This window comes from Phoenix dactylifera, chromosome 11 (assembly GCF_009389715.1).
Source record: "Phoenix dactylifera cultivar Barhee BC4 chromosome 11, palm_55x_up_171113_PBpolish2nd_filt_p, whole genome shotgun sequence".
Lineage (NCBI taxonomy): Eukaryota > Viridiplantae > Streptophyta > Magnoliopsida > Arecales > Arecaceae > Phoenix > Phoenix dactylifera.
In genome coordinates this window covers 6,867,922-6,895,599 of record NC_052402.1, presented here as the reverse complement: position 1 = coordinate 6,895,599, position 27,678 = coordinate 6,867,922, and the positions used below count along the sequence as shown (strand labels likewise).

Sequence of the window (27,678 nt, the reverse complement as noted above, 5' to 3'; positions counted from 1 at the left end):
AAGTGATCTGTCTTGAAACGAGATTGAAAACTACATTGCATCTCATGGTGCTGGTTTGTTTTTTTTTTTTCCAGCATGTGTTTCTTTATGTCAATGTTGTCTCTTATAATAATATGTATGACATGATACACATACCAAGCCTGCTGCTAAGTGAGTTGAGCGTGATATTTGAACTACAGTTCTTTACTCAAAGTTACATGATAAATAGAGAAACTTAGAAGAAGAGAATGCCCTTATGGCGGCAATTTCTAAGCACTTTTGTATGCTTCCTATGGTTAGCAAGGCAAGGATAGAGATATTAAGGATGGACTTTTGAGTTTAACTGCTTGGGCCAAAGATGAATTTTAGATGAAATGATCCTTCAATTAGTTAAAACCTATTGCTATTGGAAAATGAGCAGAGTAAGACTCTGCAAAGAAGTAGCATAAGCAAAGTATCTGGATGAAAAATGCAGTGGATAATCCAGGCGGGCTGGGAGGTTTTCAGTGAGAGATTTTGAATCTTTACGTTCCTATTTAAATGCACTGTGCCACATTAGCTCTTCCCATTGAAAAAACTGTGAAGAGATTCATGCCCATGCCCACACCCATAACTGCTCCCGCATCTGCTTCTGCACTAAGCATCGCTTTTAAAACCAGACTGGACTGACTGGTTGGACAGGAAAACCAGTGAAGTAGACCCCTAGCTGGTCCAGTTTTCTAATGAGATTAGAAATGCATTTAGACCATCAAAAACCGCTGACCCTGCTGGTTTTTGGGAAAAACCAGTGACTTGGGAAGGCAAAAACAGGGTAAACTGATTTTTATAAAGCTTTTAAAAATAGTGTTGAAATTGAGATTCGAACAGTGAAGTCTAGTTTAGTATATATACTTCACAACTACTATGGGATTGCCAGTTCTGGCTCTATTGGATGCTTTATTATACTTTGTCATTAGGTGAAGTTGTTTTAAATGGGTTTTGATACTCATAATAATTATTTTCATTAAATATATACACATTTTTTAGTTATTTTCTAAACTTTTTTTATTTATAATATAAAATAAATAAGTTCGATGTATTTTTCCTATGTTATATTATAATCCTTTTACAGTTTAGAAAAAAATAAATGATTCATGACTACTTTCTATTTATACTCCATGAAAATTGTAGCATAAAATGTATGCCGATGTGATTTGTAATATAATATTTAAAAATATAAAAATTGTCAATAATTATGCACAGCTCAGGTTTATTAACTATGACTCCAAGTTAAAATTTTGATATATTAATAGGGTAGGTCTAGTGGGTTTCTCAAGATGCATTGGAGTAACTAAGCTCTTATTTCATTGTGGAGATTCAAGGCTCAAAAATGAGGACCAACACTTGTTTGATTGTCTGATCCACTAGCAAGCGCTAACCACGGGCGGGGCGGGGTGGGGCGGGGCAGGGGGTCGTGCTGGAAAGGGCCCTAGGCCTCCTCCCAAGATTTTGGAACCTAAAATTTCTCATCTTCCTAAAATTTCTCCACCTTCTCCACACACCTCTCTATCCATTTCTTTATTTAATTCTACAATTTAATCCCTTCATATCTGTCTTCCTAAAATTTCTCCACTTCGCTCTCTATTTAGTTCTGTGATTTAATCCTTTCATATCTACATCCTTTGTTTTTCTAGAGCCCCATTACCCAATAAACTTCTATAAATATGGGATGTTATTTTGAACACTAAAAGCTAATCATAACCACCAAATATTATTGTGAGCCTAAGCCTTCTTTACAAAAATTTGTACCGATGTTGCCTTTGTATGGGGACTGAGTCATTCATAACTAAGGATATTCCAGACTAATTATTATTTGCAACAAGTGAATACTTCTCATGAAGCATCAAGCATATAAAAATTAGTTTGAATTAGTTTTGAATTGATACTGATCCTCTAGTTTCCTCAATCAGTAGAATTGAGAAGCCTATGTATGTTTAGGTATAACCTGGCCTTTCCATCCTGTTTTTACATGATGTTTTTATTTATATAACAAATATATCTCTTTTTTCTCTTAAAAGCCAGCCATTTATGAATATATCATCTGCAAATTAACACTTGTCATTGTAGTTGTAATTAAGAACTGCCTTATTGAAACCCTTAAGCAGGCAGTTAACAATTTGAGTTCTGGATTCACATTAGGTTTATAATGATACTCAAGCTGTTCAAGGAAATGATGAAATATGCCAGGAGGCCCTGGAGAAGGCTAACAAGATTTCTGCAAAGGTAATTTTAATAATATGCCGTGTTGACTCAAAACATAAAGGTTTCACCCAAGGTCCGCCGTACCGGTACCGGTCGGCGTACCGGTGGCGGGCCGGACCGGTACGGTACCGGTCCGGTACGGTACGTACCGGCCGGTATCGGTACAGTACCGGCCGGTACCGCGAGCCAAAAACCACAGCGCCTCGCGCTGTGGTTCATTAAAAAAAAAAAAAATTCGAACCGGCCGGTTCGCACCGGTACGAGGCCGGTACCGACCGGTACGGGCTCCGTACCGGCCGGTTCGCACAAGAAAACCGGAGATACCGGTTTTCTTGTGGTTCCGGTACCGGTCTAGGACCGGACCGGTACGTACCGGCCCGTACCGGCCCGTACCGCTGGTACGGACCGGTACGTACCGGCCCGTACCGGCTGGTACGGGCCGGTACGGCATTCCATGGTTTCACCTTTCACGGATAACTCTTGTTATAAGTTTCCTGTTTTTGAAGATAAATATGCAATATTGCTAGTGTACAACAGTATACATGTTTTTATCAAAATTGTTCTTCATAGTAAGAAAACCATATCATCTTTTCAGCTTTGCAAGATGGAACAGGATCTTGAAGAATTTTTAGATGTGGTGGTATCCAAATGCAGGTAAATAATCCATTATCTCATAGCTAGAAAAAATTCAAATATTGCTCCTGTAGTTTAGCCTTTTTTAAATTAGGGGCATGCATAAAATTTGGATTATCTGGTGTTTCCCTGATATATGCTTTGAGATTGTGAAGTAATCAAATAATTAACAGTTTACCTACATTTGTTGCTTGAATTTTAACTACTTGTATTAGAATTAAAATGCAGATAAGGGAATTGAAGTACAATTTTAGGTCTTCATAAGTGGATTTGAACTCTAGTCTCTTGGAAAATATAGAAAGACTGTAAGCTGTTTATTGGAGTAGATAATTACGCTCTTTGGTGGTGGCGGAGAAATGTTTATTCTTTTTTCTGATTTTTCAAATGTAGGCTCTACATGACGTTGCTATGTGCGCTGCTTGTTTATACATGATGATGTCATCAAGTTATGCTAATGCCCTGTGTCAATTGAAGTGAATATTGGATTTTAAGATACTGGAAAGTGGAAACCATTTTTTAGCAATTGAAATATCCCATGGCTGGATATCAACATTTTTTGGCAATAAAATGGAATGCCTAAAAATAATAAAATAAGACAAAACAGGCATGAAACAGGAAACAAAGATGTCAATTTTTTTTAATTAAATTTTATGATCTCTCAATGCTTTGGAAACATGAAACATAGGATGAGATTGGAAAAGAAAACTGATTGTCTCAGGCAAGTAAGCTCAAAGACTAATGAGTGTTATGGCTGGCTTTGGTTAAAAATAAAATAAACAAAATATCAACAGAATCATTCTTATGACAAACATTTAGATTATAAAAAAGCCACATAATAAAGAGAGACAAGTACACCATGTTTAAAGTGGTATTCATAGTCAATGCACAATGATTTATAAGCATGCGCCATATACATGAGAGGAAGCATGGATATGAGAACATACATGAGATATAGAGCAATTTTGTTATGCGTGTGTGCACGATTATGCACAAGAGATAGAAAGCACTAAAAAAACCACCACGGAATGTTGTTATAAATGTTGGTAAAAGGACACCGATTGGCACTAAGGACATTATTTCACTATTATCATAAAAATATTGTTCGTAGGTTGTGTGGGAGTACTGAACATGCATTAATTAAACATTATGATATATACCCATTTATCATGTTCTCCATATATGCCTTTCATTCTTTTATGATTTTATACATGTATCTATATAAACATGCATTTCTATGCATGCACAGTATTGTTTAGTAGTTAGCTAATAGTGTTAATCCTTATTACTGGAGCATGTATGTCAATTGTGCCCTAGAGAGTGCATGAATTACAGTCTTAATAATGTCTTACCACTAAGGTATTCCAATATTGGAAGCCATGAAAATTCGTTTTCTTCTTTCTTTTAGTTCTCTAAAGTTGGTTCTTTTAGCATGATAAATTATGTTGTCCATAATGTGGCATCCCTCTCCTGATATATTTTCTAGTCACCCTTTTACGATTGGGACTTTTGTAACAGAATCATTATTAGATTTGTTTCATGTGATATTCATCCAATTGCAATCTAAACTGTCTACTCTTTTCTGTTCTATTTCATTCCTACCCTTTCCAACTGTCACTCTGGTCTTTTTGATACCAAATGGAAGTTGGATGGCCTTTCTATAAAACCTTTTCAGATAATGCAGGATGATTATATTTTGACTTAATTTCTGTTTGCCTTATATATACGTGGTTTGATAAATGTTTTCTTATCTGACCCTCCCCAAACCCCACAATGGTGGCAGCCTAGTGCACTGGGCCACCCCTTAGTGTATTACCTCATGGCTTCCCTTTTATCAACATAACATTATTCTGTTGGATGGTTGTCCAAGCATTTGTATAAGAAAATTTGGGATCGTATTTATAATTGCACAATTTGCAGAGAAATGACTTGTGGTGAGAAGCGACAGCTTGGCAAGCAGATCCAGAAGCTTCCAGAGAAGGCATTTGACCGTGTGGTAGAAATAGTCCAACAAACGAACCTCTCAGCAAGTCATCTTTCTGACAATATCTTTATAAATTTGGAAGAACAGGTAAAAATTTAGGACCCTCCCCAGACCCCGAATGGCAGGAGCAAGGTCCGCCGTACCGGTACCGGTCGGCGTACCGGTGGCCGGCCGGACCGGTACGGTACCGGTCCGGTCCGGTACGTACCGGCTGGTACCGGTCCCGTACCGGCCGGTACGCGGTGGTTTCAAAAACCACAGCGCGCGGCGCTATGGTTCTAAAAAAAAAAAAAAATCGTACCGGTGCGAACCAGCCGGTTCGCACCGGTACGAGGCCGGTACCGGCCGGTACGGGCTCCGAACGGGCCGGTACGGGCCCGAACCGGCCGGTACGCACCCGTACCGGCCGGTTCGGATAAAAACCCGGAAAATACCGGTTTTTTATCCGTTCCCGTACCGGCCGGACCGGTACGTACCGGCCCGTACCGGCCGGTACGTACCGGCCCGTACCGGCCGGTACGGGCCGGTACGGCATTCCATGGGCAGGAATCTCGTGCATTCGACGCCCTTTTTAACTAGTTTTGATTAACTTAATATTACATTCATTTATCTGATGGTTTACCATTGTAGGACAATGTAACACTATGGAGATTGTACTACTATGTTCAAACTGTAAAGAAGGCAAACAAGCTCTGATTAAGGCATGCATTTTAGATTGTTAACACAAGCCAACCTCACAAGTACATTGTGCAACTTCATATTCGTGGAAGATAGCAGTTGGTATCATCAAAAATTTTGCATCTATGCTGGATGGCGAAATTTGTATGTACAAAGGGAGAAGAAAAGAAATAGGTTAAGTAGGAATGGCACCTCCATCCCCCTTTAGATATCACTTTCCATGATTCCTCTTTTTTTTCCCTCTTACTGGGGTAGGAAGAGCTTATGTGCATAATAAGCGGCAACATGTCTAGGAATCTTGTTATCAATTGTATGCTTAGTAATATTTGTAGTGAGACAATTTTGGCTATTTTGCAGTTGTATATTGGCCAGGCATATCCTCTCTGCATGCTTTGTATTGATAGGCTCAAACAGTTTGTTAAGCTTCACTTCACATATTCATTCTTTGAATAACCAAATATTCTGTGGTTGATCACTTTTTAAACTGTGGATAGTGTCATCTGATGCCCTAAGAAAGCTGATAGCAATGTGGAAGACTATTGACTGTCCATCGTTATACTCCATACAGACATTGTCACCTTTTTTAAAAAAATGTGAGGGGATATCCCACCTGGATTTCATTAAGAGAATGAAGCCATAACTAAAATACAAAAAAGGAAGGAGGCGAAGAAAGAGAAAGTCATACAGAAAGGTGAACAGAGAGAACAAGAAGAGATTAAATAAAGATCAGTAGATCACTCTAATTGGCTTTCCTTTTTTTTGTATAAGTAAATTGTTCAGGGCAGCTGAAACTGTACTCGGTCATATGCCATGTTGTAATTTAACCCCTACAGTAGCCACAAAAAGTAGAAGGGTGTGTACTGTTTTGAGTTCCTTCTTATCTCTCAGAGAAAATATGGTGCACATTCTGTCTGCAAGCAAAACTGTTGCTTGAATGATATATTTATATTATGTAAGTATAAAAATGGTGTGATATCAGAAAAAGTGATTGGTACTGGTATCATTGAAATTTCTGCCTGTTGGTATTGTCGAAGTTTTAATGTCATTGAAAATGTTACCATTCTAGATTTTATATTGTTACTATCTGATGGCACAGGTATCATATGTTTTTTATATTCTTGTGGTGATAAATTTAAATTGATTTTGCTCAAAAGTTAATAGACATTGTATATTAAATTGCAAATAGTTCGCCCTATTATTGCATATACACTCAAACTTGTATGCAAACATTAGTTTTCTGCAGTAAAAGTTTCATTTATTATATGCTCAGCTGACCTCACTATAAAGCTGCATGCATTCTCATTATCAAGATTGATGGCTGCAAGTATATGTTTCTAGTAATATGCATTCTTCTTTATGATTCGGGTAAATGGGATGCCTTCTATTTGTCGGTATATGATGAATGTCTTATTGAAATTTGTCAGTGTCAGCTCATTTTTACTTGTATATTTATAAAGTTTGAATGGAACTTCTTAACTATTTCAAGACAACTAATTCCAAGTTGGTCACTGGTTTTATTCTCACAAGTTTGCTTTGTTTTTAATTATTTAATATTTCATTCCTACTTCTGAAGAGGTATACGGACAATGTTCTCAAACTCTGATGCACCATATTTTTGGACAATGGCATCCTAATGTTGAGTCAAAATAGTTGCTGGATTTTGTTGTCAAACTCTGTTGGATTAATTTCATTCAATTTGTGTCTTATTTCACCTCTTGTTCTAAGTATAATGAAGGCATTCAAAACAGCATGAAACTGATTTCGATCTCAAACACAGGTATATGCCCATTTTTAGCTGTAGTGATTCAGAAAATATTATTGTTTCCTATCAACAACTTGGAGGCTGAAATTCTTCTCGAGACAATGTAGAAGCTAAAGCAACTTCTGCACAGCCTGACCCAAAACTTTGACTATTCCATAAACAATGCAGGCAGGTTTGAAGCAGGACCTTCAGCTGCATGGCTTAAGGGTCTAGCTGTTAGGTTTGGTTATGGTAATCTCATGTGTCAAATCACCATGCTCTGAAGGCAGAAATCTCACACCTATGATTGCTACGCACTTTAGGATGGTATTGTTAATACGAGGATTTCAAGTTCTATATTTTATCAATAAGCAAATAAACAGGCAGACTGGCTTGCAGGAAAAGTCATCATCACCTGGCAGAATAGTGTGGTCTCCTAATTTCTCTTGGATTTCTGGGATTGTATTCAATGTAGAGGTGTTGAGTTCATTCCTTTGCCCTAGGGAAAAAGGGGAGAAAGATAAATGTACATGAACTAGGAGAATTATTTGATACTACAATTAAGGGGTTTTTTTCTTGTTTGGTAAGACGGGCATTTCACACTGCTCTAGTGGGAGCTCTAGTGGGAATTCATCCAAGAAAATTAAAAAATAAAATGTTCCGAAGAGCTCTAGATATAGATTTCAAAAGCCAAGAAAGTTTGACTGAATAATCAGCCACAAAGAAGGTCATCTAGCATGCAGCTCCATTCGCCTCCAGATAAGCATATCTCACCTCAGGAGATATAACCTCCGTCAAGCGCCAAATATCATGGATCAAGGGATGCAACTTTGTTTCCGTGGCTCGACTTTGAATTTAGCCAATCACCGTTACTGAGTCACCTTCCAATAAGATGGCGTCGGCCCTTAAGGTGCGCTGCATGTGGCTCAGGCCGGCCTAGGCAGCCCTCAATTTCACTTCGAGCATCGAGCAAGTGAAGATCTAGCACCCACCCGCAGCAAACTAGTCTGGAATTTGGGCCTCTGATGATAAAACCCATTTCTTCCCTTTTACCACCATCTAACACATATATGTTGAAGTTCACCTTAAAAAAACTTGGTGGTGGGGATTCCTAGGTGATGAACATCATCCGAGATACTGTAGAAGCAATGGTAGAGTCCCAGATGCTCTGAGCTATTAAGAGTTCTTTTGGAAGGATAAGATGGGTGATCTCCACAACCTGTACCCGAGCCCTCTCCAGTATCATCCTCGATGGTTGACTGCTCTTTCCAAAGATCTAGATCTTCCTAGGTAGCCAAATATAGTAAGAAACATAAACCGCCAACAAGCCCCCTAGCTTGAGATGTGGCCTACCTAGTCGACTCCTCAAATACCAAAGGGAGGAGTCCTTAGGGATTATTGAATAGAGCACCTCCAGAAGGATGTCAGTCAACCGCCATACTTGCTCAGCTCTCATACTGGAAGAGGGCATGATTAACAGACTCTACCTTGTAGCAAGGGCAGGTCGAAGGAATGCTCAACCCGCATCTACTCAAGACAGCTATAGTTGGTGGCTGCCCCCAAGCTACCTTCTAAAACAACAAGGCAACTCTTAGGTGGGCTCCTATCCTCCAAACCCAGGTGCAGTCACGACTCTAAGTCTGTTTCTCATCCCTAAAGAAGCTGCAAGTAGATCTTCAAATCCGCACATCCGAAACACTGCACTCTGAAATAGCAATAGATTGCACCCTCTTCGCTAGGCACTCCCCAAACAAGCGGCTAACCCAGCAGGTGTCCCAACTTCTCCTCCTGGCTAGGAGGAGATCGCAGACATGCATGCTATACCCCACCTCAACGGCAACCATGGTCGACCATAGCCTCAGGGAAAGATCGTCAATCCACGGGTCCCCCTAACAGCCACACTACGCCCGTCTCCAATCAGTCATTTTGTGTTGACCATCACCAACGGAGTGTGTGCACAAATCTTTCTCCACATAAAGAAACTCCACGCAGCATGAATATCCTCACCTGAAGTTCAATGGCCGTACTTGGCCCGCATCACCATGCTCCACATAATTCGGCTCAAGCTAAAATCCAGCTGTATGTCTAACAAGCAACTCATCTCTCCTCACAGCAGGTCCCAGTCCAAGAGATGTACTCAGTAGCTTGCTATGTGTGTGAACTTTCCAGATGGCCAATTCCAAGCAAAGTACTTGTATTAGATTTAATTTTCGAAATGTAAGTTTTAAGGGCATGTTGTACTTTCAAAGGTGCTCCGGTCTTAATTGGATCATTCAGCTCACTTGCCAAAAAACTAGCTGAAATCAGTTTTCAATGAATTTATGGTGATTCAACCAATTAAAAGCAGTATTCATTTTTTAATCACCACCATTCCTGCCACACTCTCTCTCTCTGACAATGGGAGAGGGGACAAAACAAGAGTTGCAAAATTATTCTCTTCACTCGATCTAATTACAAAACAAATGAAAAAGATGTACTATTACTTTGGTCCAGAGCTGTTCATATTGTAGCACGTAAGATATGGATACATGAATTGTAAAACCTGTTTATTCATCAGTTTGGCATACAAAGTAAAAGTTTTTTTTTAAAAAAAGAAAAGGCATACAAAGTTACTAGTAGCATGTCGAATCTCTAAAATGAGTAAAGAGAGGAACCACTCAATTGAGAAATTTTTGAGTCTTCACCTTTGTGTAGCTTATAGCTTACAAGTAGGAAATTTGTTAGAAAACGATTGATCAACATGGGACAGAGATGGTGTATCACAGCATCATCAACATGAATGAAGCAGTGAAGACCCAAAATGTCCTAATACGTAAAAAGCATGCAAAAATTACCCTACAGTACATACTACAAACTAATATTAAATGCTCAATAAAAGCACTCTGTGCGACTTTCAAGAATCCAGAAACACGCTCAGTTGCTTCCTCAATATCAAAATGCACCACGTCGTGGCCTTTCTTCAGCAACATTCACTCTCAGCGTCCGACCATCCAAACTCTGTTAACACCAACAACGCACATGTTAGCAAGTAAAATTTGCCCGTTTGAAGATGCATCCAACAGGTAGCTCATCACCATCTAGTATTTTCCTCTGATAGACAAAAGCAACTGCTAAAACTGAAAAGCCTCAGACCAACATTTCTAGCTGATAAAATATATATTTCTGAGTGTAATTTGTTGCTAAATCTTGGAACATATGAAAAAATATATATTATTTGTGTCTGTGGATTAAATTTTCTATAGCGAAAACAGCCATAATATGATAATATGATAAGATATCATGTTCATATAACAAGAAAAGCATGTTTAGTAATTCTGTAGTCTGGAAGCATCTGTTTAGGTCAGTACAGAATTTAATTTTCTTGACCAAGAGCTAGTTTAAGCTTTTGAATATCAGAGTACTGGAAAGTGGTGCCACAGTTTACTAAGATAACTACATACTTCTAAGCGTAAGCCAGAAAGGGTGGACTGACCTGGCCATCAAGAGCAGCAACGGCATCATCTACTTCATTATGGGATGACATTGTCACGAAACCAAACCCACGTGAACGACCGGTCTCTCTGTCGTATATGACCCTTGCATCCACCACTTTACCATGTTCGCTAAACACTTGTTCCAAGCGAGCATCATCCACTTGCCATGGCAGATTTCCAACATAGATCCTGGAAGAAGGTTCAAACTCTCGGGGAGCTCTCTCTACACGATCGCCTCTAGGAGCTGCCTTATTCACAGTCAGCAATCTGCCATTTAGTTCCTGCTTCCACAAATTAGCAAAGTATAAGCCTCGACAAAAAACTACAATTTAGTATCCTCTGAGGACTATACACTCATTTCTCTCAATTGTTTAAAAAATATATTTAACATTTCAGTAATGAGAGTGATTATTATAGTATGTAGACACAAGTTCAGTGTTCAGGTCTGATTTAGCTAGGAAGGAAATTCGAATTTCAATTCAAGTGGAGGGTTATTGAAAATAAAAAGAGAAGCATAAGAGAATAAATTTATAAAATAACTGATACACCTACACATTAATACATACAAAAACAAGCAGATGCAAGTCAACAGATAACAGCAGCAACAGAAATAATATTGATTGGATATATATATCTGAGAAAATCATGAGTATGTCATAAATTATGTTAGAAAAAATAAAATCATATTCATCCCAGACTGAACATCTAGCCTGAACAATTTTGGTTCCCAGCATTTAAAAAGCCAAAATAGAATGCTGGAAAAGGTTGTAGCATTTTTAGCTAGTACAGGATAACATATATATGCATCCTTATCTAGAACGGCCTCAAACAAAATTATTCAGTTAAGTAATGTTGCCTTATTTTGCATGCACATGCATGGGCACGTCTTCAAGTGTCTTAGTTATAGTCCTTGTAGAGAAATATATTGCTAGTTGTTTAGTTTTTCAAGTATAAATATTATGAAATTTTTTAATTTTATGATTTTTAAGTGAAATTGGCAAGCGATTTGCAGGTTTCACTTAAAAATCACGAAATTTTTTTACGGCCAGACCCCTGTTTCGAACAAAACAGGGTCGGCCGCGGCCTCCACCACCCACACCAGCGCCGGCCCTCCGCCGGCCTCCCTTCCTCTCCCTCTCCCTCTCTCCCCCGCTTGCTTTCTCTTTTCTTCTCTTTCCTTCTCCCTCTTCTCCGGCAGCGGCATCTCGGTTTCAACCGTCCCGATAAGCCACTAGTATGGCTCAGGACGCCCCGAAACGGGCAGTTCAGGACGGTTTTGCCGACCTTGTCACTGCCAAAAAGGCATGTTCCACTTTGTTTCTTGTATTGTTTCATGAGATATTGCTTGCTCTAGCCAACTAGTCATCCAAAATTTAAATGGTCCAGGCAATGATACATTAGCTGGTTTTTGTATCAATAATGGAATCAGCTGACTTTGACACCACAGAAATTATTCTCCAACTCAAAAAGTTATTGAATTTCTGCCACAAGTTGTGCAGCCAGCCAAAGCATGTTCAAGCAACAGTTTCAATGACCAAATAAATGGTACAAACAATTTTCTGATGGTAATGTTTCACTTCTAATAAACAGCAAACGCAGAAAATCGTTGTGTCAATCGTTATAACATCAGTCAGGGTCCAAATGCTAAACAAATAAGGAACTGCTGATTAAAAAATTATATCAGGTAGCAGGCTAAGTGATGGCATGAGCTAAATATGCCACATGAAAGCATTCCCAATCCTGAGAGGCTTACAAAAGAAAAACAAGCAATACAACTATGAGCTACTTTCTGCATTGATTGGAAAAAAATAACATGAATACAACAAAATGTTGCAGCATGTGTAAGGCATGGCAAGGTATAAAAGGTGCAGATATTCAAATGGCACAGTGAAGGCATTGTCTCCCAAAATTCATTTCTTGTTGTTCTAAAATTATAGATATCAAGGAAAACCTAGTATCTCCGATGCAATGTAAAGCAACTAAATCAATAAGACATGAATTCTAAAAGAAAAATAAGGTCATTCTTAGCAGTTCACCATGTAGAACACTCTTATCTAGCACCTGACCAAAATCATGAAAACATAATATTCCGCATATTCTGATGAAGAAATAGAACATAAGGTACATCAATATTCTATTCTATATTGTACACTGTGTACATCCTATTATATAACACCGAAAAAAGAAGATGGAAAAGAAAAACTTACATAACGATGGAACATTTCCACAGCTTTGTCAGCTTCTTCAACAGTGCTAAAAGAGACAAACCCAAACCCACGACTCTGATCCGTCTCCCTGTTATATATGACCTAGGAATACAGTAACAAATTACAGAACAGCCTTAAAGCCCTAAGTTGCATCATCCATTCCAATAAAATAATCTGCTAAACAAGGACTTACAAAGTCCATAATGTTCACAACGAGCATTAGAACCCTCCCGAACCTCTTACCCTCTGTTCCTCAAGCAACAATAGGTTCAGGAAAAGATCTTTATTGAGACCAAAGAAACAGATCCTGATATACTTTACTCACAAGATTTCCTAGTAAAAGAATAAACATCTATTCCTGATAATTCTCATACCAAACATAGAACCTCTCATGCCAAAATAAAACAAACCTCACAGATCATCATCGGAACAATGATAAATGACAAGGAAAAACAACTGCTTAGTGCAAGTTTCAAATTTTTTTCATCAGGCATTTACCTCGGCGACTTCGACAACACCAACCTTGTTGAAAAGGTGGGCGAGCTTCTCGCTGTCGATATCATAAGGAAGATTCCCAACAAAGAGCTTGACCTCCTCGGGCGGCTCGACGTAGGGCTCCTCTCCACCCTCCTCCGTCGGCTCCTCCTCCTCTACCTCCCACTCCGAGAGCCCAGCTTCGGGCCCCTCCCCCTCCCCCTCCTGCTGCTCCGGCTCCTCCTGGCCTTCCAAGACGAAATCTTCGCCCTTGACCTCGTTCTCCTCCTCCTCCTGCTGGGCCCAGTCGGAGGTCTGGGCCACGAGGGGGATCCAAGAAGGCTTCTTTTGGGTGGAAAGGAATGGGGGAAGGGAAGAAGGGGAGGAGGAGGAGGAGAAGGAGAAGGACAGGTGTAGGTGACGGAGGGGTTTGGGAGGGAGGGGGAGGAAGGTGTAAGAGGGTTTGGAGGAGAACAGGGTGGTGAGGGAGGGGAGGCAGCCCTCCACCATGGATAAGGGCTTGAAGGTGAGAGTTGCGGTCATGGAGAGAGAGAGAGAGAGAGAGAGAGAGAGGGATAAGGGGAAGAAGGAAGAGGGGTTTTAGGTCGTTTGTAGAGAGCGGATGGAGCAAAAAGACCTAAGGGGGCTTAGAGGGGTGGGGATCCACGTGCTGTTCAATGAAACCCTAGTTTCTTCTTTAGTGCACCCATCAAGGCTTGGGTTAAGTTTGGTTTGCAAATAAAAGCCCAAATAAGGGTTGATTAAGGTGGTTGTTTACTTGTTTAGCATTTATTCATTTGTCTCAGCTTATCTAATCAATAAGTTTTGTAACAATTCTAATTTATTCAAAGTTTCCAACCTAAAAAAAAAATAGAGCGATTCATGTAAAAATAGCATGACATTTAGTATGAAAGAATGCGTGAAATAAAATAATTTATTCTGATATGTCAAACTAAGAACACCTCTAATTTTCTTTAAAACAAGTATTAATGTTCAAACGTATGCTCATTTTTCAAGAAAAGAATGCAATTAAGTGTATTTTGGTTGTGTCGGTACTCACTATTTTGGTTTTGTCATAAGATATACATATAGCATTTTGGCCTACTCCATGAATATAAGTACGGTATTCTAGCTCACTCCATAAGATATAAGTGCAGTATTTTAGCCTATTACTCTACAAGATATAAGTACAGTATTTTGATGAGCATAAGTGCGGTATTCTAGTCCACTCCGCAAGATATAAGATGATTTTTTAATAAAACTATAGGGTATAAGAATGGTCATAATTAATAGGCTATTAAGTTGATATATGATATTTTAAGTTATTCTTATGAATATAAAATTGAATACTAGAGAAATTCTAGATATTCTTGTCTTATTAAAATATAGTGATTTTGTTTCTATGCTTAGTATCAGCATGAAAACATATTTAAATTATTACTTGAATTATCTAGTTAAGATATTCATTATGTATTGGATTGTTGAGCTCATTATTTGGTCTCTTCTTTTCTTATAGATCCAAAAAACTAATTGCTGATTGGATACTATTGTAAAAGTGTGAGAATGCTCAGCACAACCTAGAATTAGTATTTGTTTTTTTAGTTTAAGTATTAGAAGCATTTTTATAGATTCCTTTTTTTGTTTTAACAATTGGAGAATGGCTGACATTAGATCGACTCTTGTGAATAAAATTTTTGAAGTTTCTTGTTAGTTTTGAACTTCTTAATTATTGAAATTTTAGTTGCTCTGATTTTGTTCAACTAATATATTTATTCTACTATGATATCGTAATGGATGTCTTGTATATGTGTGGGGTAAAGTACTACAAGTATGCTATAGTTGCCACGTCTCTAACTTGTGATTTCAAATAAGAAGCGTGATAATTAAAATAGAATTAAAACGAATCTCACGGCCCATGTGGACTAGAAAATACTACAACAAGGGTCTTTTGAGACTGGTCGTAGGCCGATCATAGTTTTTGTAATTGAATTTGATTGAACTTGTGATTAGGTTTGAATCCTTAACTTGGCAAGAATATCAGGGCTTAAACTACAGGGATATGTGAGGGCCTATGTTAACATTTATTTAGTTTCGCATTAGTTATATGCTGGAGAGATCCGAGGTACTTATACAGAGCTAAATAAGCTAAACGATACCTTTCAGCTAGTCTTTTGGGGTGAGGTCCTTAGTTGTTATAGGCCAAAAGCATGATATTGTCTAATACCACATGTAACGATCCAAGACCTCACCAAAAGGGTTAGCTAGAAGTTACTAACTAGGTATGTTGGTCCTCTCAAAGTGCCCAAGGTCTTTCCACAATTTGTGTGGGACTACACACATGTGAAAAATAATCTAGTGAATATTTCTTCCAAATTTCAGAAATTGAGGAATATTTGAAGCCCTTAATTTTGGCCTATGATTTACATTAAAAACAGCTTAGCATTGGTATTAATGAGAGTCAATTTACATAGCTGGAAAAGGGTTGCAACTACTAACAATTATGACCTATTGATTTATGATGGTGGATTTCATGGATTCCCTTCTTTTCTTCTTCTTAAATCTCTCTTAATTCTTCTTAACTTTTCTCCTTCTTCTTTTCTATGTACTGGAGGCGGTTGTTTTAGATATTCCCATTTCTAAAACTATAAATAAGTAGTACTAATCCTATTGCACGATAAATATATAGAAGAAACTTCTTATTCATTCCCACAAACAAGTACACTAAAAGAAAAATAAAGTCCTAGAACATTACATAGAAAAAAGAGAACCAGAAACAACCCCGTGGGTATAGGACTAGGAGGAAGCTTAGACACTGAATCTGTCTTGTTAGATTTATGCATAAACTAGCTTGATTTTCTTCCAATCGGAGGCAATAATTACATACAAAAGAGTGAAAAGAGAGAGAGAGAGAGAGAGAGAGAGAGAGAGAGAGCATGAAGTAGAAGAGAAGGCTTCTTCCTTTAATTTCTATGGTCCCTTAGTCTTCCATAGAGGATAGAGCATTAGAAAAGGGACAAAATAAACCCCCCAAGTTAAGGAACTTATAATATGAGCAATAGAAGGCATGTAGTAGTTTTCTCACATGAAGTCAAGGTGGAGCTTTCAAACCAGGCCTTCCTTTCAAACCATCCTTCAACTGCCTTTTTTTTCTTTATCCACTGGTGCCAAGACTTGGGCGCCTTCACTTCATCAGTTGCGTCTTCTCGTACCCCAAAAAGTAGAAGGCAGACATGAAACTCTCGGTGCTGCCGCCTCTGATGATCCTTTGCTCAGAATTCTTGCTCCAAAATCCTCCTCTCACAACGGCTCTCCCCGTTGCACCACTCACCACCCACTTTGAGCAAACAGGTTCCAGAAATCCCCTTCTTTTTTCTCTTCATTCTTCTTAGTTCTTTTGCCCTTAGTTTTTGTTAATTTAAAACTACATGAGCTTCCTCTTAATCATTAGGATAAAAGAGATAGCTCGACGGTTAGATTGAAAATTGTTTCAGATTATCAGTATAAATCTGCTTTTGAAATGAAGTGATGGGGTAACCCATCTTTCCTCTTAAGAAGAAGGAATAAAAAAAAGAAAGAAAAAAGAAAACATATCAGTATAAATCTGAAACGTCTTTGCACCTGACGCCATGAATTATTCCATTAAAAAAGAAAAGAAAAAGAAAAAGCGATCTCATGAAATGATCTTTGCTTTCGCCATCTTCTTCTTATTTCTTAGGAATTATTTGGTTTTGGAGACTGCTCCTTTCCTCTAGTTCTTTGTCTATTTCCTTTTTGTTGCCAAACAAATTGCATAAGCACAGCCAGAACGATAACAACATTAGATTTACAGAGGACTCCAACCGAGCCCTCACAAAATATGTGCACTGACCTGATGGGACGGATGCATTGTATGGAGTTTGTTTCATCAACTCCTTTCTTTAGCTTAAAGTTTTGGGAAAGCTCTTGCTCCATCAGCCTTTCTCCTTTAGCTTAAAGTTTTGGAGAGGAGGGCAGCTTGATTTGCTCATCGTGGGCATGAATTTTTCATATCTCAACCTTTAAAAAGAAAGAAAAAAAAAGATAATAATTCTTCCCAATTGGATGTGTTCATGACACAAAATGTTTTACATAAACTTCTTAAACATTTATTCGGTTGTTCTGGCTTTAGAGTGAGTCTACAAACTTTGCCTTGTAGGCTCCTAGTAGAGGTACTTTCCAAGTGGTATGCTGTGAAAGTATGATTGTTCAAATCTGAATCAAGTGATGCAGCTTTATATTCTTTGTTGTTTTAGCTTTTAATAGAAAATATTTTACATTTTTATTGTGAGCACTTCTCGATCCAGTGATGCAGTCGTATGCGGTTTGTTTCTTCTAGCTGATGCAAAACATTCTGCATTTTTGTCATGAAATCTTGTCGGGTTCAGTGACTGCTGTGAGGCACCCCTCCAATGTAATCTTCCATCCATCAACTCGTTCCTGCGTCCTTCGCAAATCTCTAAATGAGCCATTGAAGCTTGGTCCTTGCAACCAATCTGATGCCTGGAGCTACACGCCGCAAAAGATTTTGATGGTGAGGGGCACGTATTTCTGTCTCCAAGCCGTGGACTCAGGGAAGCCGGCGAGGCTCGGAGTCGTCTGCTCTTCTGATTCCGAATGGGAAGTGACATCGAGCGCCAAACCGCATCTTTCGACAAAGCGAGCAGATGGCAGTCTTTTGTGCTTGGATGTTGATCCTGGGAACACTCTCATCACCAATCCATGCCTGTGCTTGAGCAATCAAAGTTGTGAGGCCGATAACCAATGGTTTGAGATCACGCTTCAAAACAAATATTAGATCGCTGGGATCGCTCCTTTCGTCTTCTAACACTGTTTCCAGTTTATCGTAAGATCACAATAACGAGGATGAGGGGATACTTATGTATATCATAAAGATATCTTCGCATTTAGTGATCAACTTATGTAATAGTTAAACGTTTTCGTATGTTCATGAATAAAGTATACTTATGAATAAAGAAATGCATGTCAACAGAGTAACCAGGCACTCGTCTCAGTGTGAATCTTTCTCTTAGGCTTACATGGACAAACTTCTAATGCCAGCCAACCCGTTCGGGAAGCAGAGGACCGCTTTAAGTTTGACAAAAAAGGGAAATGGAACATTTGTAACTTCTCATTGGCATTACAGAACAATCTATAAACCACATGACACAGGAAGGCAGGGAAATGGAACCTCAGGCGAGCTCTGTAACCCATAAACGAGAGATGCAACCGCTTGAATTAGCTTAGATTAGATAAGGTTTATCAGCTTGAGTTAGCTTTGATTCGATAACTTCCTAACTTTATTTTTACTGGCAGAAATGAAGAACACCACCCACAGGAAATGACTTGTCAGCAATTATTCGAAACCCAGTTTGAACTAGAAAATTGTCTCCTTTATTTTAGTCAACTAGAATATTGAATCCCAGCCAATATGTTACAAACAAGCATCTTCTAACGATAAAGACAGCTCACCAAACAAAGAATGCTATTAGTGCCATGAAAGATGATCCAACCTCCAGATGTAAAATACCATGAACAAAAACAATTTAAAAAAGAGAAGAATTCTCTAACCTAAATTTTGGCCCAAAAGGATATTTATGTACAAAATTCTACGATGCTGCAACACTGTGCCGAAATATAAATGAACAACTTTCACTACTTCAAACACAGCCATTTGGACACCGGAACCCCAAACAGTGTTCATGAAGCCCCCATCATTGCTCGTCGGAAGCAGCAGCATGATTGCCACAAATGCTGACCACGTCAATAAAGCTTTATTCTAGTATAAATTTGACTTCGGCAGATGGGGCACAAATCAAGGCTCTGGCCGCAATCACAGCAAGTCTGCAAGGAGGCAATTTAAGCAAAATAAATACAGCAATAATAAGAATTACTTCCCCAATTGATAAGCTCTGCTATTTGTAGTCTCATTATAAACTATTAGAATCAAATTATTTGGAAATTGTGCAGAGAACTAATTGTGGTTCAGCCATTGCCTTGAGATGATTTTACATGAAATGAAACTAGCGAGCAACGAAAGATATAAGAATGTCAAAAGACTTCACCTGGTGTCCACAACCAAAAGCCATGTCCTTCGGGCTTGTAAGACAAATAGGGCAAAGCTGCAAAAGATCAAAGTAATATAGTAGTTAGCAGAGCTTTCAGAAAATAATTTTTTTAATTAAAGAATGGAAGGGACGAAAACAGTTAATGAGCAATTGACAAGGTCTAATATTTGGTATCATAATATATCCCAGAGATGTAACCCTAGAAGCGAATGTCTGGTTGAACTGGTTGAACCATCAAGGAGTCAGGTTTCTGGTCCAGTTAACCTCCTAAACCTATTTTCATAGGAAACCGCTTTATTTTTGCCTTGAACCCATGGTCAAACCAGTGAATCCTGATAACCATTTTGGTTTTGGAAGGATCGAGCAGTTTTCATAAATTATATAAGATCCCCATTTTCTTCATCAGCCAATCACAATTACGCCAGGGTGGCACTTCTCTCCAGCCACGAGCAAGGACAAGGAGGACTACAAAGTGGGTCATAGCATCCATGTCCCTCACGAGCCTGAAACATCTTCCACCGCCTCCCCATTCCATCAGAAAATAGAAATCACACAAAAGGTAAAAGGACGTCATGGCCATGGCCCTCTCTAAAACCTCAAGCCCTCCAAAACCCAGTAGACAGTACCCCTTTTATCTCTGGAAAACTGAAATCACCTCAGGGATAGAGAAAAGATTCCCTTCTTTCTGCGGAACTGGGATTTGGAGGAGATGAGAGGAAAAAGCTACCAGATACTGGGTTTTTTCTGCTAGAATGGGTTTAGAATAGAAAACCTTAAGTTTTTTGTTGGATAAACCCGTAGATTTAACTAAGATTGTCACTAGAATGTGTTTTCGGATTTTTTTTCTTGATTTACTGTTATATTTTGGTGCCAGAAGGCCCAGAATTCAAATTCATGTGTTCCCAGTTTCACATACCGATTTTGTCCTAGAACGAATGTTTAATGTAATGTCTGCTTATTTACTAACTCCATAAAGGGTCAGTGTTGATATCTTGGATGAGTAATACTTGTTATTAGAATCTTCAAATTTTAAAAAGATTCAGGAGTGATGGCATTTTGTTAACTATTAGAGCTCCATTTTATGATACCATGATATCATGTTTAGATGTGATGTTTCTTGATGATTAAGGATGCCAAAAATTAGTAGAGAATGCCTAAAAGAATAAAATATATATTTACAATTATAACTTTTTACTTAAAATTAATTAATAATTGGTGACATCGTGGTTTATTTCTGATTGACACAATGGTTGAACAACCGACCCGTAGCCCCATTACTTCAGGTTCAATCAACATAAAACATTTCTTAGCAGTACAAAAGTGGAATATTTCGATGGACTAATGAAGATCATATGGGAATATAATTTGTATGTCCTTTAGATAACGTACCTGATTGTCCCATGATGCACTTGGTGCAGTAGGAGCTGCACTTGGTGCAGTAGGAGCTGCACTAGGTGCTGTATCATATCCAGAATAAGGTGGTGCACTCTTCTGGAAACTGGTTGACTGGAAACTTTTAGAGCCAGAGAAAGATGTACTGTAACCTCCAACAGGTGGGGGAAGAGGAACCCTCTCTGGAGACCTTGCTGAACGACGACTGCTTATCAGCAACAGAAACCAAAACATGTCCCGGATTAAGTAGGTAAGTAATAAAGTTGTACAGATAAAAAGAGCTTCGCATGCTAAAGGGGTTTGTGTCCATACCCTAAGATTCCCAGTTCTAATGTCGCTTTATATTGTGAAGGTATTTCCATCAATGCTCCAAGAGCAAATGCTGCCTCTTTTCTGGTTTGGGGCATGTTCTTTGACATTATCTCCGTAAAATTTACAAACTGGATGGGGGAAGGACAACTTCATAAAATAACAAGCTACTATAGGGATGAAATATAGCAGTAAGTGTCAAGAGTTCATATCAACTCCATGTCTTACCTGAAAATTATCAAAGGATCGGGCAGGAATGTTATCATCAAATTCCTTCATCATGTCCCAAGGGCCATCTCCAACTCCGACGAGAACAATAGATAAAGGAAATTCACTGCAACATAAAAAACATGGTAAGGATAACACTTATAGGAAGGGGGAAAAACCTGCTACTAGTGACTGACTTGTACAGTACACACCAGACAAGCCGCAACAGCTTATCACCGTGATATCAAATATAACTCATTCCAATCAACAACCATAGGTTAAGGGCATCATTATAGTTGATATTACAACGACAAGATAAATCTAGAAATAATACAACGGAATCAGTAGGATTTGAATAATATTACCTAGCTTTTACAATAGCATCAATAGTCTTTTGCTCCTGAGAGCTCAATTGTCCAAATTCAGTATCTACGCTCCTTGTAACCTGTACCAGCCATCATTTTCAAGAGAGCAAGCCTAATTAATTTTAAGCAGATTATAGGATTACCCAATTTAATTACTCTCAAGGATAAAACACAAATGTAGACATGTAGCTTGGCATGACCCAAGTGGGCAACATGAATACATGACTACCATCACAGACTGAGTTAAATATCTATATGAAATGAGCGAAAGACAAGCAGCAGGCCATTTGTTCCATCAAACACAATAAACTCAGATATAGACAACCAACATATACAAAATTAAATTTTCTTTGATAAAAGAAGTCACACTGAAAAGACATTGCATGTTAATAAAAAATCCATTGTTTGTAAATTCTTTCATTCTAGTTATCTTCATTATATAAATAGATTATTACTCGTATACTTCATGTTAATAAAATCTACTCACTTTTTAACCTAAATTCTACTTAGGCATAAAGAATATATGCTTAAGAACAAGTTCACAGATTCTGGAAAATATCTTGGCTTCTATTTATATTTTTATACCAAGGCACAGCAGATAATGTAGTATTATATGATTTGATAATTAACTCGCCAATTAAATTTGGTAGAATACATGATATTTAAACAAGGACACTAGATACATCCTCTTAAATCTCTATACAATTATCGTATTCATTACCAACTTAGTAATCATAACATGAACATAATGATATCCACCTTTAGTCTCACTATATATATTCAGCCCCTTGAAGTTCATTCTGGCCTTGCAGTCAAGTTTTATCAGTGTTGACTACCCAGAAATGAGTTATTCTTAGCAAATGACTATTACACCATAAGCACAGTAGTCTCTAAATCTGGATTTGTTGCAGTTTTTTTCTCCAAATATTTTTCTTTAACTTAAGTTAGAAATGATGCATGTTGCAGAATGAAACTACTACCATGCCCATTTTCCGCAATATATGCAATTTTCTCTGGTCATTTCACTGATTTGTGTATATTCACAAAATTTGGTTCAAGCATTTTCAACAAAAACCAACAGACAAAGGCACATATGCATACAGATTTTGAGAGGACTATATGCAAATCTTGTTTTGTGTCCTATTATTTGGTCATAAATTCAGTATTAAATTTAAGTTTCTCAAGTTCTCTACAGAGACTATACACAGAACTCACAATATATGTGAAAGAGCATGATTTAAAATGAGATAAATTGAAGGTGATATACCTGCCCATCAGCAATTATCAATAAAACATGGTATTGTCCCCCACTCTGTTCCACAATGGTCATAGCCATTTCAATAATAGGAGCAAACGAGGTTGGCCCTGGGAGGAAAGAAAAGCTAACAACTGAATAATCAAATTGCCAAGCATGGTCTTAGCCAGAAAATATTAAATAGCAGTACATATACCAGCCAATCGCAGATGGGGGACAAGCTCTCTGTATCGTGCTAGGGCTTCTGAAAAACCATTGCATGGTCTCTCATCAGGATGGAAACTAAAGACATCCTGGTCATGTGTTGATGCTGCCAAAAGATAGAAAATGTTCAAGTAAACACTAATTCAAATAAACACTAATAATTTCCTTAGATTTTCTTAGAAAGTATCTCATAATAAATAAACTTACCATCTCCAAACCCAAAACATGGGATCAAGTTATCTTCATCAAATGCTGACAAGGTTCGTCCAATGATAGAGATTGCTTGTTCATAGGGATTTGGAATATCACCGATGTGATGCAAGCTGCGTCTGTGGAATGATAATTTACCTGATCATCAAAATATGTCAGGTATGTAATATGTTTAATATGGGACAACTTCAGTGCATAAATGTTGAATTGTAAGTAACATGGGACATCTTCAGTGTATAAATACTGAAAAGTAACCTGTCCACTCATTGCTCTTCGTGAAATCAATACCAACAATAAGATTTGAAGACTCCAGGCCAGCTTGTGCAAGAGCCTCAGTGACCTGTGGATAAGCAAATTCATAATCTAAATTAGATAAAAAGCAAAAAGCTAGTTAAAACTGGATATTAAATACAATTCAACTAGGTTGTCCTTGGCATCAGAATTTGATTACATGTTGTAATTTGTAACACATCATAAAACATTATTGAGAAGTTTTAGCATGACCAAACAACTTCATTCAATCAATGTTACTGATACGACTTTTTCCAATTCTCTTTGAACCGACGCCATGCAGGCTGTCAGTGAGAGAAAGCTGCATGAAGAGCCACACTAGTTGAGTTTTATCATTGAGTAACCTTTCAGAGCCACTAATCATTGCTCAACATTGTATAGTATAAGCACACACCGCTTAGTAAGTTAGCAAATTATAGCTGTGACACTATAATCGCTGGTTCCAAGTCATGAAATTAAGCTAAAACTAACAAGAAGACAGGAGTACAATTGCATAGAACCATGATATCCTTGAAAGAATAACGAAATATGTTGAATGGCATAACTACATAGAGGACAATATTTGGTTCATCATTACCTCATCCAACTTCATACATAGAATCCAATTAACTACACCCCCACAATGATGTCATAAATTCATGTCAATCCTTTTGGTTTGCCAGAACAGGAAGGATCCTCAAAAAGACAAACATGACAACATAGATTGAGACAACTCGCTAGCACTAGGTAAGGATACCCAACTTCAGTAATTTCTTTCTATCTTTTTTGTTTACATGTTCCATAAGATTCATTAAATATTACAAAGCTCAGGTCAGCTTGATTATTGAGTCTAATACAAGCTAAAGCTGCTTACAAATGGTTCATTCAATCAGCCACCTTTATTTTGAAAAAGCACTCTAAGCATGCTGCAAACTCTTGTCCTCCTAGATTTTGTCTCTTCTGATGTACATATAAGAGTTAAGGATAGTTGAAAATGCCCCAATATGGGTAAAAAAATAGATATGGGTCTTATGTGAAACTTCAAGAAACAACATTTTAAATCCTCATATTAAAACCCTTGTAATCCTGCTGCCACTGTTCCCAAAGAAGACCCTTCAAGGAAGGAAGATGAGCGATCTTTTCACAAAATGAACTTCGCTTCATATCAAAGCCATGTGTATATCTTATATTATGAAAGAAAGAAGCATCATTTTCATCTTTTGAGGCCATGCTGCTCTATCGAATTCATTTCTCTCTCTCTCTCTCTCTCTCTCTCTCTCTCTCTCTCTCTCTCAATCCTCAAGTCCTCTCCTCCTCTTCCTCTTACGCAACTTTGCAACTACCCTTTTCTCTCAATTTTTTAGTTGCCTATTACTGAATTTCGGAACAACAAAATTCAGATAAGATCTGACTTTAAATAGTCATAAAAACCCCATAGCAGTTTCCATGTACGATTACGTAAACCTGTCAACAAAAACTTATCAGATAGCAATGAAGACAACCAACGTGGATGCTCTTAATCAAATTTAGTTTACTGAAAGAAGAAAACTAATAGGCTATCAAAAGAAGAATGGACAGAACATGATGGTCGTGATTGGATGGGCTCCATGCAGTACATGGGGCAGCCTATGCGTAAGCCCCATCCAATCATAAATGGTCATGAAATGAGAACCAGCCCTCTCCGGCTCATGTCTGAGCTGGAGAGAATCTGAACACAATAAATTACTGATTCAAAGTCTTTTCATACCATTTTCTTCTAGATATATTAAAATGTCTAGCAGTTCTATAACTATTCGATTTCCACCTACTTAGTCTCGTATTATTCTTGTATATTTCTGAGTAGGATATTTAAGTTACTGCACAAGTTTTATGAGGCCAACTATCTACACATAATCCTAGAGACATTTAACATGATGATGAACATCATTGACACAAAATGCATCCAGCTGATTCCTGAGCTTGTTGCTTGGTCCCATGGTTCTGGCATTGCCTAAAATCACAGATCATCCAGCAATATCTCATGCACTCCTGCAAGACCATCAATGAATATTTCTTTCCACTTTGTTTCATTTAAAAGCTACCAGAACAAGATGTCAAAAGAACCATTCTAAAAATCCTGAACAGAAAACCGTACTCAAAGAAGAATTGGCATCCTTCTGAACATCATTTCTCTTAGGATTCTAAAGTTATTCATATCGGAACAAAGATAGATTAACGCATGTGCATCGGCAAAGGCATCCCATGTCACAAAGTGTAATGACTTTAGGCATGATGTCGTAGTGAATATTTCTTGAGATCAACAAGAGAAAAAACTTTCCATAGCTTACCTGTTCCACGGAATTGTAATCGTCGGTTATCTTCGAATACCGCCGATCCAGCCTCGGTCGAGACCCACCAGCACGCTGCGTGTAGGACGGCTGCGTGTGGGATGGCTGCGAGAAACCAGAAGACGGCGGTGGATAGGCCTGCTCCGGCTCACCATAGCTTTGGGGCGGAGGAGGGTAATTCTGATGCCCGGGCGCTTCATAGGGATAACTCTGGCCCCAATACTGCTCCTGCGAGTAGCTCCGGTCTTGAAACGACCCTGCCGACCGGAAGCTCCTCGGGCTCGCCTCTCTCGAGCTCCGCCCTCCCATCAATCAACCCCTACAAATCTAATAAAAATCCCCCAAAATCGCGCAAGATTCGTCAATCAAATCCACCGAAAATCGACCTAAAGTATCAAGAAAATCTCAGAAGATCGTGAAGGACCGGACTATAAATTGAAGGCTAATTTCAAGGTGTGCTGCGAAGATTCGAAGCAAGAAGGGTTTGAACGATATCGGGAAGAAGAAATCGGCGGCGGCGGCGGCGGGAGGAGACCAAGCCGAGCCCTTAGTTCGGTTGCGCCTATCCTCTGACCACCGACTCCACGGTCTCCACCTTTCTCACGTCTCTCTTTAGAAGATTTCAAAGTTACTCACCGACTTCAATTTCTTCTTCTTCTTGTCCACTTCCGGGGCGGAAGGAGATAACCATATGACGAAATAATAGAAAAGCTTGGGTTAGAAGGAAACGATCTCTTTTAACACGGAAAACGGTTCAAGCAAAGGTTGCTTGTCTTTTCCAAAAAGGGCCCGAAAATTAATGCAAACTAAGGACAGCCTTCTTGACGAAGGATTAGAACGCGTATTTCCTTAAAAAAAGCGTGTTTAAATTTCAAGATTGCTTGGAAATCAGGATTTCATTTATTCATGCATCATACACTACCTTCAAAGAAGAGGAAGAAGAAGAAGCAAGAATAAAGCAAGACCCCGAGTAATGGCTGGAGACGGGATATTATTCCAAAAGCAGAAGGGATCCATGCAAGGATACAGCTGGGGCTTGGACTTTATTCCATTGTTATTCCGGTTCCTCTACTGGTACTGCCGCTGATGTTATTCTTATTCTTATTCGATCCCTCTTAATGGCTGTAAAGCTTGCAATGGGATTGGTGAAAGCTGGAAGGGGTGATAAGAGTACAAGAAAGCCTCACTTTTTTAACTTAATCATTAGTGGGGAAAGCTTTTTAGCCTTTTAATTTCAGCTACTTATTTTGTTTGACCGACACGTGGGAAAAAGAGGAGAATAAAGTAGAAGTGGGGGGTTTTTTTTATAAAAAAAAGACTGGTAGGAGTAAGACTGGCTTCGAGAAGGTATCATTTTCTTATGGAGAACAACCTCCTTCTCTGTCTGAAATTGAGCCTTTTTGGTCAATTTGAGAACTCTAAAAAAACTTCTCGAGTATAACAAGGAGTTACCGTGAACCTTCCTCTCAGATGCTGACGGTTTTTGTGATTAAGATGCTTTCGTGTTCACGGACTGCGTGTATCACGGATGTCATGCGTTACGAATATACTTCATCATTTTATTAATAAAATAATTTATATTATATCTAATACATCTCTTATTCATGAGTTGAATGGGAGCAGTTCTATTTTTTATTAATTCAAATTAG

General features: G+C 38.4%; 4 protein-coding genes across 11 annotated transcripts in view; 2 read left to right on the top strand and 2 right to left on the bottom strand.

Moving 5' to 3' along the window:
• Nucleotides 1-6,485, top strand: part of LOC103719834 — a 45,646-nt gene extending 39,161 nt beyond the window's left edge. For 5 of the 6 annotated variants that reach the window (XM_039131429.1, XM_039131431.1, XM_039131432.1 and 2 more), the window contains 4 exons: nt 2,158-2,241; nt 2,816-2,874; nt 4,771-4,921; nt 5,465-5,984. In XM_039131429.1, the coding sequence (XP_038987357.1) occupies nt 2,158-2,241; nt 2,816-2,874; nt 4,771-4,921; nt 5,465-5,530 (360 nt within the window). In that variant the 3' untranslated portion in view covers nt 5,531-5,984. Of the gene's footprint in view, nt 1-2,157; nt 2,242-2,815; nt 2,875-4,770; nt 4,963-5,383 lie in introns of all 6 variants that reach the window. The other variant, XM_039131430.1, reaches the window with a different exon arrangement.
• Nucleotides 6,486-9,876: 3,391 nt separating this feature from the next.
• Nucleotides 9,877-14,018, bottom strand: LOC103719833 (28 kDa ribonucleoprotein, chloroplastic-like). Its single transcript, XM_039131434.1, has 4 exons — nt 13,432-14,018; nt 12,934-13,035; nt 10,726-11,007; nt 9,877-10,250 (listed from the first exon to the last, which is right to left on the bottom strand). The coding sequence occupies exons 1-4, from the start codon at nt 13,948-13,950 to the stop codon at nt 10,185-10,187; spliced, it is 969 nt and encodes a 322-aa protein (XP_038987362.1). The 5' UTR covers nt 13,951-14,018; the 3' UTR covers nt 9,877-10,184.
• Nucleotides 14,019-16,515: 2,497 nt separating this feature from the next.
• On the top strand, nt 16,516-18,417 carry LOC103719832 (glycosyl hydrolase 5 family protein-like). The gene is made up of 2 exons (XM_008809255.4): nt 16,516-16,755; nt 17,811-18,417. The coding sequence occupies exons 1-2, from the start codon at nt 16,638-16,640 to the stop codon at nt 18,218-18,220; spliced, it is 528 nt and encodes a 175-aa protein (XP_008807477.2). The 5' UTR covers nt 16,516-16,637; the 3' UTR covers nt 18,221-18,417.
• Nucleotides 18,418-18,793: 376 nt separating this feature from the next.
• Nucleotides 18,794-27,186, bottom strand: LOC103719831 (E3 ubiquitin-protein ligase RGLG2-like). 3 transcript variants are annotated; one of them, XM_008809254.4, is made up of 12 exons: nt 26,952-27,186; nt 26,030-26,356; nt 23,688-23,772; nt 23,430-23,570; nt 23,215-23,328; nt 23,031-23,128; nt 21,764-21,843; nt 21,420-21,525; nt 21,195-21,322; nt 20,880-21,087; nt 19,488-19,544; nt 18,794-19,266 (listed from the first exon to the last, which is right to left on the bottom strand). In XM_008809254.4, exons 2-12 carry the CDS (start codon nt 26,336-26,338, stop codon nt 19,186-19,188), a joined length of 1,407 nt encoding a protein of 468 aa, XP_008807476.1. In that variant the 5' UTR covers nt 26,339-26,356; nt 26,952-27,186; the 3' UTR covers nt 18,794-19,185. The 3 variants fall into 3 exon arrangements, with proteins under 3 accessions (XP_008807476.1, XP_038987356.1, XP_008807475.1); XM_039131428.1 differs by having other exon boundaries at nt 26,030-26,694; nt 26,952-27,185; XM_008809253.4 differs by lacking the exon at nt 26,952-27,186 and adding an exon at nt 26,666-26,944.
• Between the last annotated feature and the right edge of the window lie 492 nt (nt 27,187-27,678).